At 58.9% G+C, this 17,262-nt stretch overlaps 2 protein-coding genes across 2 annotated transcripts; both read left to right on the forward strand.

The window, feature by feature from the left end:
• The first annotated feature begins 634 nt into the window (after positions 1–634).
• Positions 635–4,642, forward strand: ZNF414 (zinc finger protein 414). Its single transcript, XM_034657662.1, is given in 9 exon segments — positions 635–996; positions 1,723–2,035; positions 2,363–2,412; positions 2,414–2,471; positions 2,586–2,691; positions 3,256–3,599; positions 3,680–3,730; positions 4,188–4,244; positions 4,247–4,642. Coding segments are annotated over 9 exon segments (1,089 nt in total). The 5' UTR covers positions 635–993; the 3' UTR covers positions 4,354–4,642.
• A 3,206-nt stretch (positions 4,643–7,848) lies between these two features.
• PRAM1 (PML-RARA regulated adaptor molecule 1) lies at positions 7,849–16,496 on the forward strand. The gene is made up of 11 exons (XM_034660025.1): positions 7,849–7,859; positions 9,051–9,108; positions 10,975–12,532; positions 12,617–12,683; positions 12,760–12,836; positions 15,354–15,408; positions 15,514–15,622; positions 15,769–15,931; positions 16,013–16,046; positions 16,148–16,182; positions 16,319–16,496. Exons 1-11 carry the CDS (start codon positions 7,849–7,851, stop codon positions 16,354–16,356), a joined length of 2,205 nt encoding a protein of 734 aa, XP_034515916.1. The 3' UTR covers positions 16,357–16,496.
• Positions 16,497–17,262: the final 766 nt, after the last annotated feature.

Here is a 17,262-nt window from a genome sequence, read left to right on the forward strand (position 1 = left end):
GCACCAAGTTCACTTTCTGACTTCCACACTTCACCTCCACTCTGTTCCTGCAGTGAGCTGATCTCCTCACTGGTCCTTGAAAAAGACAAGCTTGTCCCCCCCACCTCAGGACATTTGCACAGCTATCCACTTCCCAGAGTCCCTTGACCTGCCATTTGCTCACTCCTTCCTGACCATCAGGTAAGAGTTCAAAACTCAACTCACAGAGACTTCTCGCCCTTCTGGGTTGTTGGTTTTTTTCCTCCCCTTTGTAGCACTTAATATCCCTAATGTGGTTTTCAGCATTCGTTGACTGTCTGTTTCCCCATTTTAAAATGTAAGCAGGCCCCTGAGGGCAAGGATGTTTGTTCTGTTCACCTCTGGGTCCCCAATGCCTAGCACACGGTAGGTGCTCAAGGACCGTAGGATGGATAGGTGACTTATTCCACGCCGGTCCACCCAGGAGTCTCCATCTTTAGGCTAATAGCCTAAGGAGGACAAATAGCTTGTTTCCTGCCCTGGCTATCACAAGGAGCCCATTCCAATTCAGAACTGAGTGCACTGACAATTTTGACGATCACTGCCAATTTCTCTCCAAAGAGGCGGCCCAATCAACACCACCTCTTCAAAAAGGAGAGCGGCTGCTGAGAGCTGGTGACGGGACGGCAGAGGATAAAGATACCCATTTTGCAGACGGGAACAGAGGCCCAGAAGGACTTTACGTCAGGATCTCTGAGCACACGGTCTTTAAAGGTGCACTCTCTTGATAGGCTGCGCTTGCAAACTCGCAGTGCCACCTACACAGCTCTCCTCGCGCCGGACCCAGATCTCAGGCCCCGCCCCCTCGAGGGGCGCTGTGCTCTGGACCTGCCCTCGCTCTCGCGAGATCTGGGAGGCGGAAAATGGCGTCGACGTGAGCGCCAGCCAGCGGCCGCCCAGGGAGTCGCCGCAGCCTCAGCCGGAGCCGCAGGAGCCGCAGGAGCCTCAGGGACAAGAGGTTGAGGCGGGTCGAGGATGGTGAGCGCGGCGTCGGGGGTGCGGGCGCGGCGAACCAGTGGGTACTGGCGGGGCGCGGCCCCGTCGCACGCGCACCCTCCCGCCGACCCCGCCCCCACATCCGGGCACTCTCCCGTCGCTGGCTGTCACTTGGGGCACACCCCACCCCCGGCTTCCTGGCCCGGCTTCGACTGGGCCACGCCTACAGGACTCGGGCTCCGCCCCTGTTCCTTATACAGCCGGGCCCCTGGCACCTCCGGGTTCGACTACACAGCTCGAGCCGGGCCGGTATATATATGTCCGTCCCCATATAGTCCACTTGATCCCTTCTGGCCCCTCCAGCATGTTTTCGTAGCGGCGCCCTGTTCGGAGTCCTGTCTTTGTAACCTTCGTCCCGCCCACACCTTGTAGGCCACGCCCCTGCCGTGTAAGGGGCGTCCCCCTGTCCCAAGTTAGGGACGAGGGTCCGCTGCTTTCATGAGTAATTCCTGACAGGTACCCCCTTCTGCAATTGACACACCTCCCAGCTCCCTCCCAGAGCATGGAACACAAGGGGCTCAATCCATCCTTATCCTCTGCCCTCCCCTGACGGTGACTCCTTAGGATGGGGGCTGACCGGGTGATTTCTCCAGGGCATTCGCTGCTTCAGGAATGTCCAAAGGTTTGGGCGGGGTGGGAGGGGTTCCTCTGGCTGGCCCAGGCCGACCTGGGCCCAGAGGGGTTCTCCCTGCCTTTTCCTTCCACTAGGAGGAGGAACTCTCGGGGCCCAGCCCGGACATGCCGGCCACTGCAGAGTCCACCTTCAGTGAGACTGACAAGGAGGTGTTGTCCCCCGTTGTGCCCGCGGCAGCCAACTCCTCTTCCATGGGGGAGGAGCCAGGCCCTGAACGGGCAGCCACACCCCCAACGTGGGACCGAGGAGGGCCTGGAGGGACCCAGCAGGGTGCCCCCTCTGCTCCAGACAGTGTTCAGCCTGGTCCTGGATCCAGCCTTGCCCCGACCAGCACAGTCTCTGGGACCAGCGAGGACCTGAGGCCTCCCAGACGACGCCAACAGCCAGGTGATCTGTGATGGAGTCTTCTGGGGGGGTCACAGGCCTTGGAACAATAGAGAGGAGTACAGAGTATCCCAGACTGGGGCCCCATCTAGAGGAAATCACCACTTACTGAGCACCAAGTGTATGCAGGCTGTGGCTACAGTGACGAGCCAGCCAACCCAGCCCCTGCCCTCTGGCAGCTCAGTCTGGTGGGGGAAGCAGATGGTAAAGGCCCTGGTAAGAAACCAGTAGGGTAATTCCAGCCTCTTATATGTCTCTCTGGGGCAGAACTCTGGACAGCTTGGACGGGGGAAGAGTGGGTGACACCCCCCCTTTCTGTGCGTCCTGCAGGGAAGCAGATACCCTGCTCCAGCCCTGGCTGCTGTCTCAGTTTCCCCAGTGGTTCGCGACCTGGCACAGCATCTGCGTACCCACTGCCCACCCACACAGTCCCTGGAAGGTAAGGCCAGAGTAGGTGGTGGGGAGGCAGTTTGGGGTGGGAAGCAGGCAGAGCCTCCAGGCCAGCCTTGGCCACCCCTCTCCACTCCTCTGTCCTTCATTCCTGCCCTGCCAGGCAAGCTCTTCCGCTGTTCCGCCCTCAGCTGCACCGAGACCTTCCCCAGCATGCAGGAACTGGTGGCACATGGCAAGCTGCACTACAAACCCAACCGCTACTTCAAGTGAGACCCTGAGTAGCCTGACTTCCACTGGTGCTCGGTGATCAGGCCCCAGGCAGCTCCTTCCATCCCTGATTTGATTGCCACTACCTGGGGTCCAGGCCTTTCTCCCTTCCTCCTCAAGGGGCGGGCGGGGGTGGGTGGAGCGTGTTGAGTCTGGCACTGGGCGTGGCCTCGGGCAAGCCCTGCCCTTACCTGCCCTAAAAGAGACTGGTTACTGGAGCGAGTCACAGGGACCTGGAGGGTGGAGCTCGGAAAGGGCGGGGCATACGTGGTGTGTCTCCGCCCAGTCCCTCCGGACCTCCCTCGGAGAAAACTGGCCACCTAAGTCAAAATTGAGACTTCCTTCCTCGTTTTCCCAGGGCAAGGACCCGGATGGGTCCGAAGGGTCGCGGCCACATTGGGGGGCGCTTAGAGCAAGCTTCTCTCCCTGCAAGTGGGGGATCTGTGATTTGGGCCTTAGGCTCCCTTAGCTTACACCCTCGCGCCGCGGCTCCCCAGGTAGCATTGGATAGGCCTTATCCTCGTCCCCCAGGAGACCTAGCCCAGCCCTGTGCCTGCCCCCAGGTGTGAGAACTGCCTCCTGCGCTTCCGCACGCACCGCTCGCTCTTCAAGCATCTGCATGTTTGCGCCGAGCATGCGCAGAGCCCAGCCCCGCCGCCACCCCCCGCCCTCGACAAGGAGCCACCGGCGCCCGAGCGTCCCCCGGAGTCCGACACTGCGTCGGCGCCGGGCCTGCCGTTCCCGCTGCTCGAGCCCTTCACGACCCCCGCCCCTGCCCCCACTGGGCCCTTCCTGCCCTACTTGAACCCCGCGTCCTTTGGCCTAAGTCCCCCACGCCTGCGCCCCTTCCTGGCCGCGGCGCCCGGGCTGCCCGCCTCCAGCGCCGCAGTCTGGAAGAAGAGCCAAGGTGAGTGTGGGAACAGGGCCGCCTGAAGGGTGAGCTGAGCGCACCCAGACTTCTAACCTTGACCCGCCCGTTTATCTCAGGTGCCGGCGGCAGCCCGCGAAGACCCCAGGGCGGCTCCGACGCGCCCTCAGGTGCGTGCAGGTGACCAGCAGGGAAGGGTGGAGGGGATTTTTCTGTCCTGCGCCCTGCTGGGCCCAGGGGATGCTGGGAGGCAGCGTTGCCTACCCATTCCCAGGTGGCCAGAGCTGCCACCCCCGAAATACAAGATTTTTGCCTTAAAAATTACTTGCCCCTGATCTTCATCTGCGCCGGCGTTTCCGTGTAAAACCCGCGCCCGGTTCACAAGTCCTTCCCCTGCGGTGGTTCCAGGAATAGGAGTGGGGGATTCGGAGAAGTCAAGTTTAGTGCCCCCCATTACAGGAGGGAACACGCTCGGGAGCAATGCATCAGCCAGGCCAGACCAGCCAGGTGCCCGGGAGCTGACGGGGAGGCGGGGAGAGGTCTGACTCGCACTCGTCCACGTCCACCGTCCTTGGGGGTGGACGGGTCTTCCGGGGCCGGGACTGACGGGGTCCCGCCTGCCCGCAGGGCACGCGGCCCCGAGCCGCATCGTGTGGGAGCACACGCGCGGCCGCTACTCGTGCATGCTCAGGCGCCCCCTCCTCCTCTGCCCCACCCAGACCCGGTCCCGCTGGCACCCAAGGTGTCTCCGCTGCTGTCAGAGGGGGAGTGTCCGGTTTTCTCGCCGTTCTGAATCGCGCCGCGGGGGGGTGGGGGGCTGGACTGTAGGGTGTGGGTAGTTTTGTAATTTTAATGGGGCTTAAGATGGAGGGGGGGGCAATAAAGGAGGCGCGATGAGCCAGCCGGTGCTGTGTCTGGGTCCCTTCCCCCTCCGATGCACAGCCGGCCAGTCTAGCAGTCCTGGGGTGCTCACACCCTGAGAGGGGACAAGCCTCCGTTCACCCTCACTACTCCCTTGTCCCAACATTTCCAGAAACCAGATGGGATGTCAGTCAGTAGGACAGGCTGGGAGGCTGGTCCTGACCCGAAATCCCGAAGCCAGTGCTGACTTGGCAGGTGACAGGGTTGAAGTGGTGGTGCCAGGGGCCCCAGGTCTGGGCACTCTGGCAGCCCTGGGGCTCTGGTTTTGTCTTTGTCACTGTCCTCCAGACCCTCATCTTTGGCTGCCTGCTTTCACTTCTGCCCCTATGTCACCTCTGAGGAGGAGGGTGGGTCAAAGCCAACCTTAGGGAGCCCGGACTCCCTCCCTTCTCACCCCTCCCCTTTCTCAGTCTTTCAGCCACGAGGATCTCCTCTTCCCTTCCTTCATGGAAAATCAGTCCTGGATCAGGGTTCAAAATCTGGGGCCACACTGCTGTCCAGCCCTGTTGTCACCAAAACCCAGTGGGCCAAGCCTCCTGAATGTGGAAGTCCTATGCGTGTTGTGGGCAGCCACCCCCAGAAGCTAGTTTTACCTCCTGCATCTTGCTGTCTTCCAGCCCCACGGTCCCCTAGCCTAGGCCCCTGACCCTCTTCCCCCTCCTCAGGTACCCGAAGCAGTCCCTCCTGCCCTTCTCCCCAGTCTGAACACCACTGCAAACAGGTCTCTTCTCATGCCTGCCTGGTAGCCTTCAGTGGCTCCCCGCGGCTTTCTGGATGAGACCTTGTTCTAATAACCCACAAGTCTCCATCCGGAACCTCCCCACCCCCGCCCCCGTCCCTCTCCTCTTCCTCCTCCTTCTCATCCTCTTGCTGGGGAACACAGACCTTCTAAGAGCAAGAACTCCCCAGCCTCCTTGTAGCTGAACAGCTCCACACTCCAGAGGCCCTTCTGCTTCTGAAGGAAGGAGCTGATCTGAGTACCCTTAGGATCTGCCCACCTGTGCGGCTGCCTGAGATCTCACAAGGGGCTTCAGGGCTGCAATGTCATCGATGGGGTTGTAGCTGAGACTCAGCTGGCTCAGGCCAGGTGTCTGTTCTGCCAGCACCTCTGGGCCCATGCTGAGGCAGGTATCGCTCAGCACCCGCTGTGGGGCCACATGGGCCATCAGGGGACCTTGGGGCTCCAGGCGCCCTGAGCTTTCCTCTTCCCAGCTGGAAGCCTTGGAACCAGGACTTTGTGACCCTGGAGACGTCTCAGCCTTCCTGCGTCTCACTTTGCTAGCCTTTAGGATGGGTGTCATGATGCTTACTCCCTGGGGTCCTTATGAAGATTCAAACAAGGACTAGGGAGACACGCTGGGGGCTTGGGAAATGTGATTCACATCCCTCTGGCTACCAAGCCCATGGCTGCCTGGGACACCCCCCAACAAAGAACGCAGGAAGGAAGTGGCGTGGGATCAAGGGGCCCATATTACAGCTAGAGAAGGTGAGGCTAGGAGGGTAAGATGACTGAGCCAGGCCCAGTTCCAATTCACTGATGCTGTACCACCCTAGAAGCCAGCAACAGTTCCCATCTATAAGAAAACCCAGGCAGTGAGGCCTGAAGGGCACCCTTCCCTTTTCCCACATCTCCAGGGACAGGGTTCAGTCTTCTCCCCCTGGACCCCAACCTGTCTCCAAGGTAATCAGAATCCCTTCCCCCATCAGTCCCCCTCATTCAGCCACCCCTGAATCCAGGCAATGCCACTTCCCAGTCTCTCAGGACCTTTCCAGAAAGTTCCAGAGCCAACATTCTTGATCCAGGTATCCCACCCCACCCCATCACCCATGTAAATGCAACAGCCCCTCCCATGGAAACAGTGTGTGCTCACCCCCACCCCAGCAACCTCTGAAACTCTGCTCAGAGGCCTAAGGAGCTGGATCATACCTGGCCTGGGCACCCTGCTCACTCCAAAAGTAACATCCTACCCTTGCCCCCTCCCAACTCATGTCCAGCTTTTTCAGCTCGACTGGGAAATCTGCTCCCAGTGTCTCTCCTGGGCTTCCTCAGCCCCTGCCCTCCCTCTAGCCAAACTGATCCCACGGAGGACGCCCCTCCCCCAACTCCAAAAAGCCTGGCCCGGCTCTGCCCAGCAGAGGGCGCGCAGGAGTATCAGTCTTGAAGGGAGAAGGACAGGCCAGTGTATCAGGGCAGTCATCCACTTTCCTTGGGTGCCCCAACAGGGGGCAGGCTGATAAGAGACCGTGGGTTTACGTCGAACAGGCTGAGCCTCTCCAGGTGGGTTACATCAGATGAGTCTGGCCAGGTGCCTGACCACCATCCGGCAGTTGTCCAGCACCAGTGCCAGCACCACCAGACTGGGGGAGGGGAAATAAGGCTCCTAGGTGCCCGTCCCAGAACCCTTCCTTTGACCTGGATGCAAGCACTCCTATCCCGGGCCTCCATGCACCCCTCGACCCCCAGGATTGGCTGCCCACATGCTCAGTCCTCCTTGACTGGGTGCACTTGGACCACTTGTGGTTGAGCGTGGAGACCACCACCGTATCTGTCCCCCGACCACGACCAGGGCAGCCAGGTGCATGCCCCTGCTCTTGCGCAAGGATCGAACGCACCCGCTCTGGCTCCCCACCCCCACCTTCCATGTGCTCAGAACCCCAGGACCCCTTCCTAGCCCAGAGTTTCACAGGATCGCTGGAGCAAACACCTCCACACGCACACACCCCTCCCCGCCTGGGCACCGAAACCCCAAGGCAGACCCTGGCCCGCACTCACTTCGGGCTTCAGTTTCCTCAGCCCCATTTGTGGAGCCTCCTGTCCAAGTTCATGGCCACACTTTGCAGACCAGCCCAGGGCCACCAGGAAGGCTCCAAACACAAAGGGGAGGTGGGGGGAACACCTCCTCAGGGCCGTGGGGGAATAGGGCTTGCCAGACAGAGACCCTACAAACTTCTGAGTTCCAGGCCGTGGGGTATTCACATGGTGTGGCTGGCCTTGGAGCCTGGGAAGTCACCAGCCTGTCACGGGCATTTAGTCCTTTAGCTTACCTTGATGGGGCACCTACTGTATGCTCTTCGCCAATACTTGTCTTTTCGTTCATTCATTTCCCTCACTCACCAAACACTGGGAGGGTCTGTGCTACCTGGACCCAGAGACCCAGGGAAGACCCACTCTCATTATCCCTGGTCTCCCAGGACTCCTGTTCCAAGGGGACCCACATCTGGGAATGTGACGCAGGGGGCATCCCTGCTAATGCAGGGATGGGGGTGGGGATGGGCCAGCACAGAGGTTCCAGAATCCTCCAGCTGTGCATCTTAGGGTGGACACAAACAGGCGGAGTCCTTTCCGACTGTGCAGCCTGTGGCCTCCATGGCACAGAGGTAATGAACAGCTCCAGCGGGAATGCAGTGTCCTCAAGACCGACTGGATCCTTCTACGTCCTTGCTACTCCAGGGTATCACCTGGGATGTTTAAAAATCTGAGGCTCCACCACAGACCGGAGGCAGAACCTGCACTTTAATAGGGTCTCAGGGTGACTTGCAGGCACGTGAGAATCACCCTCAAAGCGTTTCAGAAATCCCCAGGCTTGGGGCACCGGGCTGGCTCAGTAAGAGGGGTGTTGAGTCTTATCTCGGGGTTGTGAGTTCAAGCCCCAAGTTGGGTGTAGGGGTCCCTTAAATAAGCTTTTTAAAAAAGAAAGAAACCCCCAGGCTCAGGCCAATTAAGTCAGAATGTCCAGGAGCTTCCTTCCATCTTTTCGTAAACTCTAAAGCTATTTCCATGTATAGCCAAACTTGAGAGTCAGGGCTCTGCACTCTCCCCGTCTGTGTGCCCAAAGTCACTGACCTCCTGCAGACCAAGCCCTGTGGTTAGGGCTCGCCGCCACAGCACTAGTTCTGCCCGCCCCCTTCGCCCCCTCTTCACTCCTCTCCCTGCTGTCTCCGTTTTCCGCCCTGTCCTCAGACTCCCTTCCTCCCCAGGGGGCAAGGCCTTAGCTACTACCCACCCAACACACCCACCCCCAAATCTGCCATCCCAGCTGGGCCCTCTGCCACCCACAGCCGCCCACGACCCATGTGACATCTGTCCCCATAATAGGGAAGTCCCGCTCAGAACTGAGAATCCAATGGTGGGGAAGTGTAGAAATGAGGCAGGCGGATGAGGCAACAAGAGCCTGCAGAAGGGCCTCACCCATCACGCTCTCCCAACTCCTGAGTCTCCTGGCCCCGAGCTGACCATGCCCCTTACCCCCAGAGAACTCCCCCTCCCAAGGAGGCCTTCAGGGCCTGGCACGGAGTCCTCCCTGGAGACCAGAAGTCAGCCAGCCCCCAGAACCACAGAGAGTCAAGCAACTGGTGACCATGTTGGGCATGTGCTGACAGCCGATGCATGAAGCAAGGAGACCAAGGAGACAGTAGCAGGCAGGACAGGAACTCAAGTGCCAGGCAGGATCTGGGGACAGGCAGGGGCTGTCTCCGCCTCCTTTTCTTCCTCCTCTGCCCTCCCCACCCCGCCAGCATCCCCCACCCCCATGGGGCCGGTGGAGCAGAAGCCACAGTCACTTCCTGAAGGCAGCGGCCCAGCTCAGGTCCCACTTGCCCTGTGGCCCATCACCCGCCTGCAGCCATGGTGAGTGAACCCCCAGCCCTAGGTGAGCCCCCTCACCCCACCTCGGCCCAGGAAACAGCAAGGACCATCACAAAGGCCCAGAGGTAGGCAGCAGCCAGGATGCACCACTGGGACAGCTGGGGCCCAGGCTGGGGCTAGGACTTGAATAGAGGGAACAGGCAGAACGGCCCCGGACTACTCTCCTCCCAGGTCAGCATGAACAGCAACCCGGTGACAGGAGGCCAGGGTGAGCGGAAGGGCTTCCTGCAGGTGACACAGTGGGTCATGTACATGCCGCCCACTCCCCACCCCAGCAGTCACCCAAGGCATGACCTGCTGACCCTGATTTCTCTGGTCCTGTGCGTGACCCGGGAATCCTTACTCTGACCCGCCTGGAAGGGGGCTTTAATAGAGGCATTGCAGGCCCTAGGAGGGAATTGCTACCTTTCCTCGTTCTCTGGATGGGGAAAGTGAGGCACAGACAGGAGCACAGTCTCCACAGTTCTGCCCTCCCCCCACGCCTGTCTCCTAGGGTCCAGGTGAAGCCAGGCTTGGGGGCTGCAGCAGGGCCCCCTCTGGTCAGAGCAGGCCTGGCCTACTTGTGCACCCGCCTGTGTCTGTGGCGGAGAGCATGGGGCCGGTCGAGACGGTAGCTGGGATGGACCAGGTATGTCACAGGTGGGGCACGTGCCTGACCGTGCCGCGGCTTGGGCCAGCCTGCCGCTTCTCCAGGGTGCTGTCGACGGTGAGTGCCCTGACCGTCAACAAAGGGTGTTGTTGGACTGTGAGACTCTGAGCCAACATTTGCCTCCAGGTCTCTCTCCACGTCTTCCTGCAATAGTCTGTGACAATCAGACTGGACGTGGCCGCGTATATGCCTTTGTATCCTGTGTATTTCAGTAAATATCTACTGAGCACCAGCAGTGTGCCACGCACTGGGAGGACGGCAGTGAGTGAGCCAAGTCGCTGACCTTCCATAGGGGGTGGGGTGGGGTGCAGAGAAAACACACACAAAAAAGCCAAGGCACATCTGTGAAATAATGTAAAACTGTATGATACATAGTGGCAGGTACTGAGAGGAAAATGTAGGTCAGGGAGAACGGAGAGTTCTGCAAGCGGATATCAATTTTTTTAAATGAGGGTGGTCTGGAAGGCAGGCCTAATAAGAAAATATCAGAGAGACCTGGAGGTGGAAGAGGCAAGAAGCAGACCCTAGGGACATGTGTCCCAGGCAAGGGGCAGGACAAAGGCTGGAGAAAGGGGGGAGGGGCGGGGGCGGAGAGCAGGGGAGAGGTGGAGGCCAGGCTGAGGTAACTGGGTAAGGGAGGCAGGCAGATCGCTGGTTTAGGGCCTTCATGAAGTCTTCAGCTTTTACCATGAGGAAATGAAGAAGCGTTGCCAGATTTTGAGCAGAGGGGCTTCCTCCAGCTGCTGTGGGGGAGGTCCTGGCCAGAGATGGGGGGGCGGGGGGCGGGGGGAGGCAGGAGACCGCTTCGGAGCCTGGGTTCCTCCAGCCAGCATCACAGTAGTACAGGCAGTGAGAAGTGGCTGGATTCTGGATGCAGTTTGAAATTAGAACAGAAGGCACTAGGGATGTGGAGCATGAAAGCACAGGGTACCTCAAGGACACTTGGAAGGCACCACCAACTGAGGGGGAGGGCTGTGGGAACAGCAGGCTACGGGGGAGTATCAGGAGCCTGAGTCCTGATGGGGGTGAGTTGGGGGCATAAGCAGTGCCTAAGTGGAAAGGTCAGGACTCCGGGGAGTCTGGAGACAAATGTGGGAGGCCCCAGCCAACAGGAGAGCGAGCCAAGGAGAAAGGGTGGCGAAGAGGAGCTAGGAGAAACCTTGTGTGAGTCCCTGCCTGACTGGCTCCATGTCCCTTAGGGGAGCCATCAGGACTTCCGGAGCCTTCAAGCAAAGTTCCAGGCCTCTCAGCCGGAGACCAGCGAACTCCCCAAAAAAACTCCGAAGCCTGAGTTCAACAAACTTCTAAAGAAGTTTCCACCACCTGAGCTAAGCGAGGACCCCAAGAAGCCCCTGCAGCCCAGTTGCACTGATCTGCCCAGGAAACCCTCCAAACCCGAGCCAAGTGAACCCTCCAAGAAGTTCCCACAGCTCGAGGTCCTTCAGAAAGCTTTGCAGCCTGAGCCTGGCAACCCTGCCAAGCCCCCGCCAGAGCCCAAATCCAGTGCCTTCCCCAAAAGGCTCCAGCAGCCTGAGCCCCACGAGGCCACCCCAGACCCCTCACAGCCTGACTTTGGTACCCTTCCCAAGAAGCCACCACAGCCCGAATTCAGTGTGCACCCCAGAAAGCCCCCACAGCCTCAGGTCGATGGCCTCCCTAAGAAATCCCTACCACAGCCCGAGATCGGGGAGGCCCCTCAGACATCCCCCTGGAAGCCTGAGCCCAGTGAGCCCCACCTCCACTCCTCACAGCCCAACTTCAGTACCCTTCCCAAGAAACCCCCACAGCCCGAGTTCAGCGTGTACCCCAGAAAGCCCCTGCAGCTTCAGGCTGGTGGCCTCCCTAAGAAATCCCTGTCACAGCCTGAGATCGGGGAGGTCCCTCAGACGCCCCCCTGGAAGCCTGAGTCCAGTGAGCCCCACCCCCACTCCTCACAGCCCAACTTCAGTACCTTTCCCAAGAAGCCACCACAGCCCGAATTCAGTGTGTACCCCAGAAAGCCCCCACAGCCTCAGGTCAGTGGACTCCCTAAGAAATCTCTGCCGCAGCCCAAGATCGGGGAGGTCCCTCAGACACCCCCCTGGAAGCCTGAGTCCAGTAAGCCCCAGCCCCACTCCTCACAGCCTGATTTCAATACATTTCCCAAAAAGATCCCAGCCCCTCAGCTGAATGACCTCCCCAAGAAGATCCTGCACCCTGATTTTGGTGACCTCACCAGGAGGTCCTCAGAGCCTGAAGTCAGTGTGTTTCCCAAGTGGCCACGGCAGTCTGAATTCAAAGCACCCTCCAAGAAGCCCCTGCAGCCCGAGCTGGGGAACCTCCCCAGGGTATCCTCAGAGCCTGAGTTTGGCCTACTCCCCGGGAAGTTTCTGCAGCCCGAGTGCCAGGGACCCCCCCGGAAGTTCTCGCAGCCCGAGTCCAGTGCTCTGCCCAAAAAGCACCTGCACCCCGAGTTCTTTGGTGATCTCCCTAAAAAGCCACCCCTCCCCGGCTCTGTTTCAGAGGGCTCACTTCCCACTGCTGTCACAGGCTCCCGCCCCAGGCTCCCACTCAGCCCTGGCTTTGGAGCCAGGCAGCAAAGATCAGGAGCTCTCACCCACAGTGGAGGGTCGAGGCTCGGCCTCAAATCCAGCCACCCACCCCGGCGGAGGCCTCTGCCCCCAGCCAGCAGCCTGGGACCCCCTCCAGCCAAGCCCCCACTACCCCCTGGCCCCAGGGATGTCCAGAGCTTCCGAAGAGCCACAGCCGCAGCCACAGGTGGGTCACGGCAACCCAGGCAGAAAGCTGGGGAAGAGGCTCCCTGGCAGGGCCTGCCTCCCTCCCGCTCTCATCTCTCCACAGCTCTGAGGAGGACCCGTTCTTCTGCTGGGATCCACTTCCAGGCGGGACAGACTAAAGACATTCCGCAGTGAGTGTGGGGAATAAGCGGGCCCTGGCGCAGGTCGAGGGCTTGAAAGAGGCCCTTACCTCAGGTATTCCTGCAGGGACCAGGATGAGGTCTACGAGCTGTATGAGGACGTGGAGCCCACGGACAACTCCAGCCCCAGCCCCAAGGGCAGAGGTTTGTTGGTGGTGGGGCTGAGCCCTCAGCCCGGCCATCCTGCCCGGGCACCTGAGGACCATTCACTGCAAGGGCATATTCTGCCATGCTGCTGGTGTGAAGCCGAGGGACAATCCCTCTCCCTGGCAGTGCCAGGGGAGAAAGTAGAGGGCAGGAAGGGCCTTTCAGAGAAGTCATACCAGCTCCTATGGGCAGAACAGTAGGAGGCAGGGCAGCCCAGAGGCCAACAGCCAGTGAGCGTGGTGTGGCCAGGGCAGGGGTGTGGCCCAGGGTGGAGGGAGAAGGTGTGAAAAAGCAGTGGAAGAATCAGAAAGGACTTGGCATGTGACACAGGGGTGAGCAGGAGCAAGCCAGCCCGTGCCATGGATGAGGCCCAAGTTTCAAGCCTAACGCCTGGGTGCAGAGTGGAGGTATCCCTGAGTTGGGGACAAGGTGTCAGGTTCCACAGCAGACCGGCTGTGCTGGAGGTGACTGCCAGATGTCCAGGTCGGACTCAGGCCTGAACTCAGGCACGGGCTGGAGACAGCGACCCCCGAGCCTGCAGTCCTAGACACTCTGTGCTCTGGGGTTCCTAAGGACCCTATTTTCTCCCTTCTCCCAAGTGTCTGCTCCTGAAGAGCAGGATAATGGCAAAGCAGGTATGTCTCCAGCCCAGCTGCAGGGTTAATGCCTTCACCAATTTTGAGCGGGGGGAAAAAAGTGACTTGCATGCAAGCCCTGTACATGACCATCACGGCACATGCACCGCCGTCCCTGTCCCCACGGCAGCAGCATGCCCTTTCACAGATGTGGAAGCCTGAGGACCCGAGAAGCAACTTGCCCCAGTTCACACAGCCAGTACACAGGAGCCCAGGCCCTGTGCTCCCAGACGGCTTCCCTGCCCCATCTCTGGAAGGGCTTCCTACGGGGGACCCTTTTATTAAGGGTGCTTTGGGGATGCTCCCACTTCCCCACCCACCCACCCCTGCCCTGGCTCTGCTGCCTCTACTACTCTTTCCCGAGCCCCTTCTGCTTCTCCTGGGCTTTCCTCAGGGGCTGCTTGCAACACCCTCTGTTAGCAGAGCTTCCTGACAGGGCTCCTCCTGCTTCCGCTCTGGTGAGGCTCTTGTGGCTGGGGTCTGGGGGCCACTCTTGGGGCCACGGACATGGGGAAAGGGAGTAACTGGCCATTCTGCTTTCAGCAGCCTTGCAGGCATAGCCCACCCCTTCCCCAATCCCAAACAGACCAGGAACATCTCCACCTCTGCTCACTGTCCCTGTCCGCGGACAATCGTCTCCCCATTCCATGCCAGTCATTCTGCAAGACTCCATTCAAATAGACTTCTCAAATCTCTCCCTTCTTGAAACACTATGTGGGCCCTCACCCTCACTGATAGAACAGATTGTCCCAAAGGCTACTTAGCCCTTTTCAAATCTAGCTGCCCGCTCCGCCCCACTTTGGAGTGGTACCAGCCCCATTCCAGAGGTTCCTCGGCACTGCCTGGGGCTCCCCTGGAAGGGGCTGGGGCCAGCAGACCTGGCTCTTTCCCAGGATCTCAACAGGTCCCCCTCAGAGCCTGCCTTACCTGCGTGGCCTGATTAGGGTCACACTGCCAGGAAGTCTGGGCCGCAGGTATGCCAAGACTGCCCTCCACCACGGCGCCCGGAGGCATGCTCTACACTGTGCTGGGCTTGCAGGGGCCCTGGGGTGCCTCTGGGAGAAGGGGGAGCAGCCAGAGGGAGTGTCCTGGGTGAGACTATAGATGGCATCACCATCTCAGCACCAGGCCAAGGCTGGAGTCTGGAGCAAAAAACTGAGGGCTTCATGTTCTGGACCCTTCACTCAACTGCTACTCATGAGGCTCTGGCCGTAAGCTAAACCCCAGGCCAGCAGTCTCCTCCCTGAAAGGCTGGCAGTTTGCCAGGAAGTCAGCCCTCACTGGGGAGACTCCTCACAATGCCGTCACAGCAGCAGTCAGTCCAGTCACCCCACCCCACAGCCCCTTCTCAGACACCCACTTCATTGGCTCTAAGAAATGCTTTTGCCCAATTTTTGACCCAAATCCCATGACAATTCCCAAGCCAACCTACTCTAGGAGACAGACATGAAATGGCCTCAAAAGCCTGCAAATAAATCCTGCATTTATCATTTCCAGCCAGATGACCTTGAAGCAGGACTGCTTTACCACCCAGAGCCTGTATTCACTCCCTCATCAGTGAGCTGGGAATGACAGTATTGCCTACTAGCCTAAGTAGTAATGTTGTTGTGACAGTTGAAATGAGGTACTGTAGTCAACAGTTCTTGACATGCCTACCATGCAGTAGGAATTAACGAAAACAAGGGGCAATCCATTAGAACTCACAACCCAGAAGGCAGGCCTGGGGAGAAGATGGACAGGTGGGCAGGGTGGGGGCTGGGAAGGGCTGGATGTCCTGAGAACTGACACAGGGAAAGCTCATTCGCGATCAAGCCACCAGTGTCAAGACGGAGGCTGGGCTACAGTCCCTGCCCTAACTCAGTGCTCTGACTGCTCCCAGATGAAGTGCCATCTATCCAGCAACCCCCCAGGCCACCACAAGACCCAGAACTCAGGTACCACAGGGCAATGGGCATGGAAAAGGGAAGGGATGAACTCTGGGAGGACAAGAAGGGGGCATCTGAGGAGCACATCTACCTCAGGGGCACCTAATTCCTCAGGAAGGAGAAGGTCCCCCAGCCACAGCAGTTGCCACCCACAGACCCAAAGACTCTGAAGCAGATCCGGAAGGCAGAGAAAGCCGAGAGGGAGTTCCGGAAAAAGTTCAAGGTGTGAACACCAGAATCCTCTAAACAAGAGCCCTGGGAGTTCTGGGCACAGCCCCAACTGACCAAGGCCCCACAAATTCCATCCTCAGAAGATGGGGTTCCTGGGGTGACAGCACAAAACAAAAGCTCTAACATATCCCTCCCCAGTTTGAGGGGGAGATAGTGATTCAGACAAGGATGATGATCGATCCCAATGCCAAGACACGTCGTGGGGGTGGCAAGCACCTGGGGATCCGGCGTGGGGAGATCCTGGAGGTGATCGAGTTCACCAACAAGGATGAGATGCTGTGCCGGGATACCAAGGGCAAATGTAAGTCAGCCAGGCCAGAAAGTCCTAGGGAAACCTGCTACCACCAAGGATGAGAGCTCATCTATCCCCCTCTCTTTGCAGATGGCTACGTGCCCAGAACAGCTCTACTGCCCCTGTGAGTACTGGCCCTGACTGGGGGAGGAGGGGGACACACAGGGAGGGTGGGGTGGTCAGTGGACCAAGGTGACTCTTACTGACCAAACTGCTCTCTGCTAGGGAAACGGAGGTGTATGACGATGTTGGCTTCCTGGGTATGTAGATGCTCTGGGTAGGCTAGAAGGGACCACAGTGCCTGGAAGGAGGTAAACCCCTCACCCCATCTCCCTGGGGCTGCTCATTATCTGTTTATGGGGAGAAGAGTCACTGCAAATCACCCTTCCTCGGCAGACCCTCTGGAGAGCCAACCATTCCCCCAGGAACGATAAGACCCACAGGTGTGGGTACCCAGACAACCGGCCAGCCAAGCCACCCGCTAACCCAGGAGTCTTGGATCCCAGACTGGCAGTCACAGAACCACCCAGGCTGCCTACATACATGAACCACATAAAGCTCCTATTTAAAGCAATTCCTGCTTCTTGTCTTTTCTTTCCCTCCTGATTGGCACACAGCGGAGTCATGATCCAACACTTGGGGGTCTGCAAGGTCAACCCCATCCCTCCATTGTCTCACCCCTCCACGATAAACACCAGCAGGAGAAAAGTGTGGCAGGGAGAGGGTGGCAAAGGTAGGACACCACAAGCAAACATGAGAAGCAGTGGCTGCAGCTCCACACAGGCCGCAACAGCTGTCTAGCCCAAGTGGACGTATTTATGAGATCACATCATGGGGGAGAAGAGGGAGGGGTGACCCGGTTCTGACACAGCCCACATATCACCTTCAGCCTAAACCGCTATAGGACTAAATATGCTCAGAAACTCGCACCCTGCTTGATCCGTCACTGCAGCAAAGAAAAGCGGCTATGAACTGAAAGTATATGCCCCCACCCTCCACAAGCACACACCGCAATTCCTATGTTGAAAGCCTAACGCCCAATGTGATGCCATCTGGGTGGTGATTAGTGTCTTTATAAAAGAGGCCCGAGAAAGTTCCCCTGCCACTTCCACCATGTGAGATCACAGCTAGAAAGTACGATCCATGAACAAAGATCAGGTTCCCTCACCAGACATGGAATCTGCCACTGTTTTGATCCTGGATGTCCCAGCCTCCCCAGAACTGTGAGGAATACATGTCTGTTGTTTATAAGGTGCCCAGTTAATGGTATTTTTGTTATAGCAGCTGAAGCAGACTACGACAAAAGCCAAACTGGAAATGAGCCTGACCCAATGTCTACA

The sequence above is a fragment of the Ailuropoda melanoleuca genome, chromosome 4 (genome assembly GCF_002007445.2).
Source record: "Ailuropoda melanoleuca isolate Jingjing chromosome 4, ASM200744v2, whole genome shotgun sequence".
NCBI classification, from domain to species: Eukaryota; Metazoa; Chordata; class Mammalia; order Carnivora; family Ursidae; genus Ailuropoda; species Ailuropoda melanoleuca.

What these genes read in the sequence shown, in the direction of transcription:
- PRAM1 (XM_034660025.1), top strand. An exon ending in CCCCAGCCCCAAGGGCAGAG is followed by an intron (nt 12,837 to 15,353) that starts GTTTGTTGGTGG and finishes GACTGCTCCCAG; the next exon opens with ATGAAGTGCCATCTATCCAG. An exon ending in AGAACAGCTCTACTGCCCCT is followed by an intron (nt 16,047 to 16,147) that starts GTGAGTACTGGC and finishes GCTCTCTGCTAG; the next exon opens with GGAAACGGAGGTGTATGACG.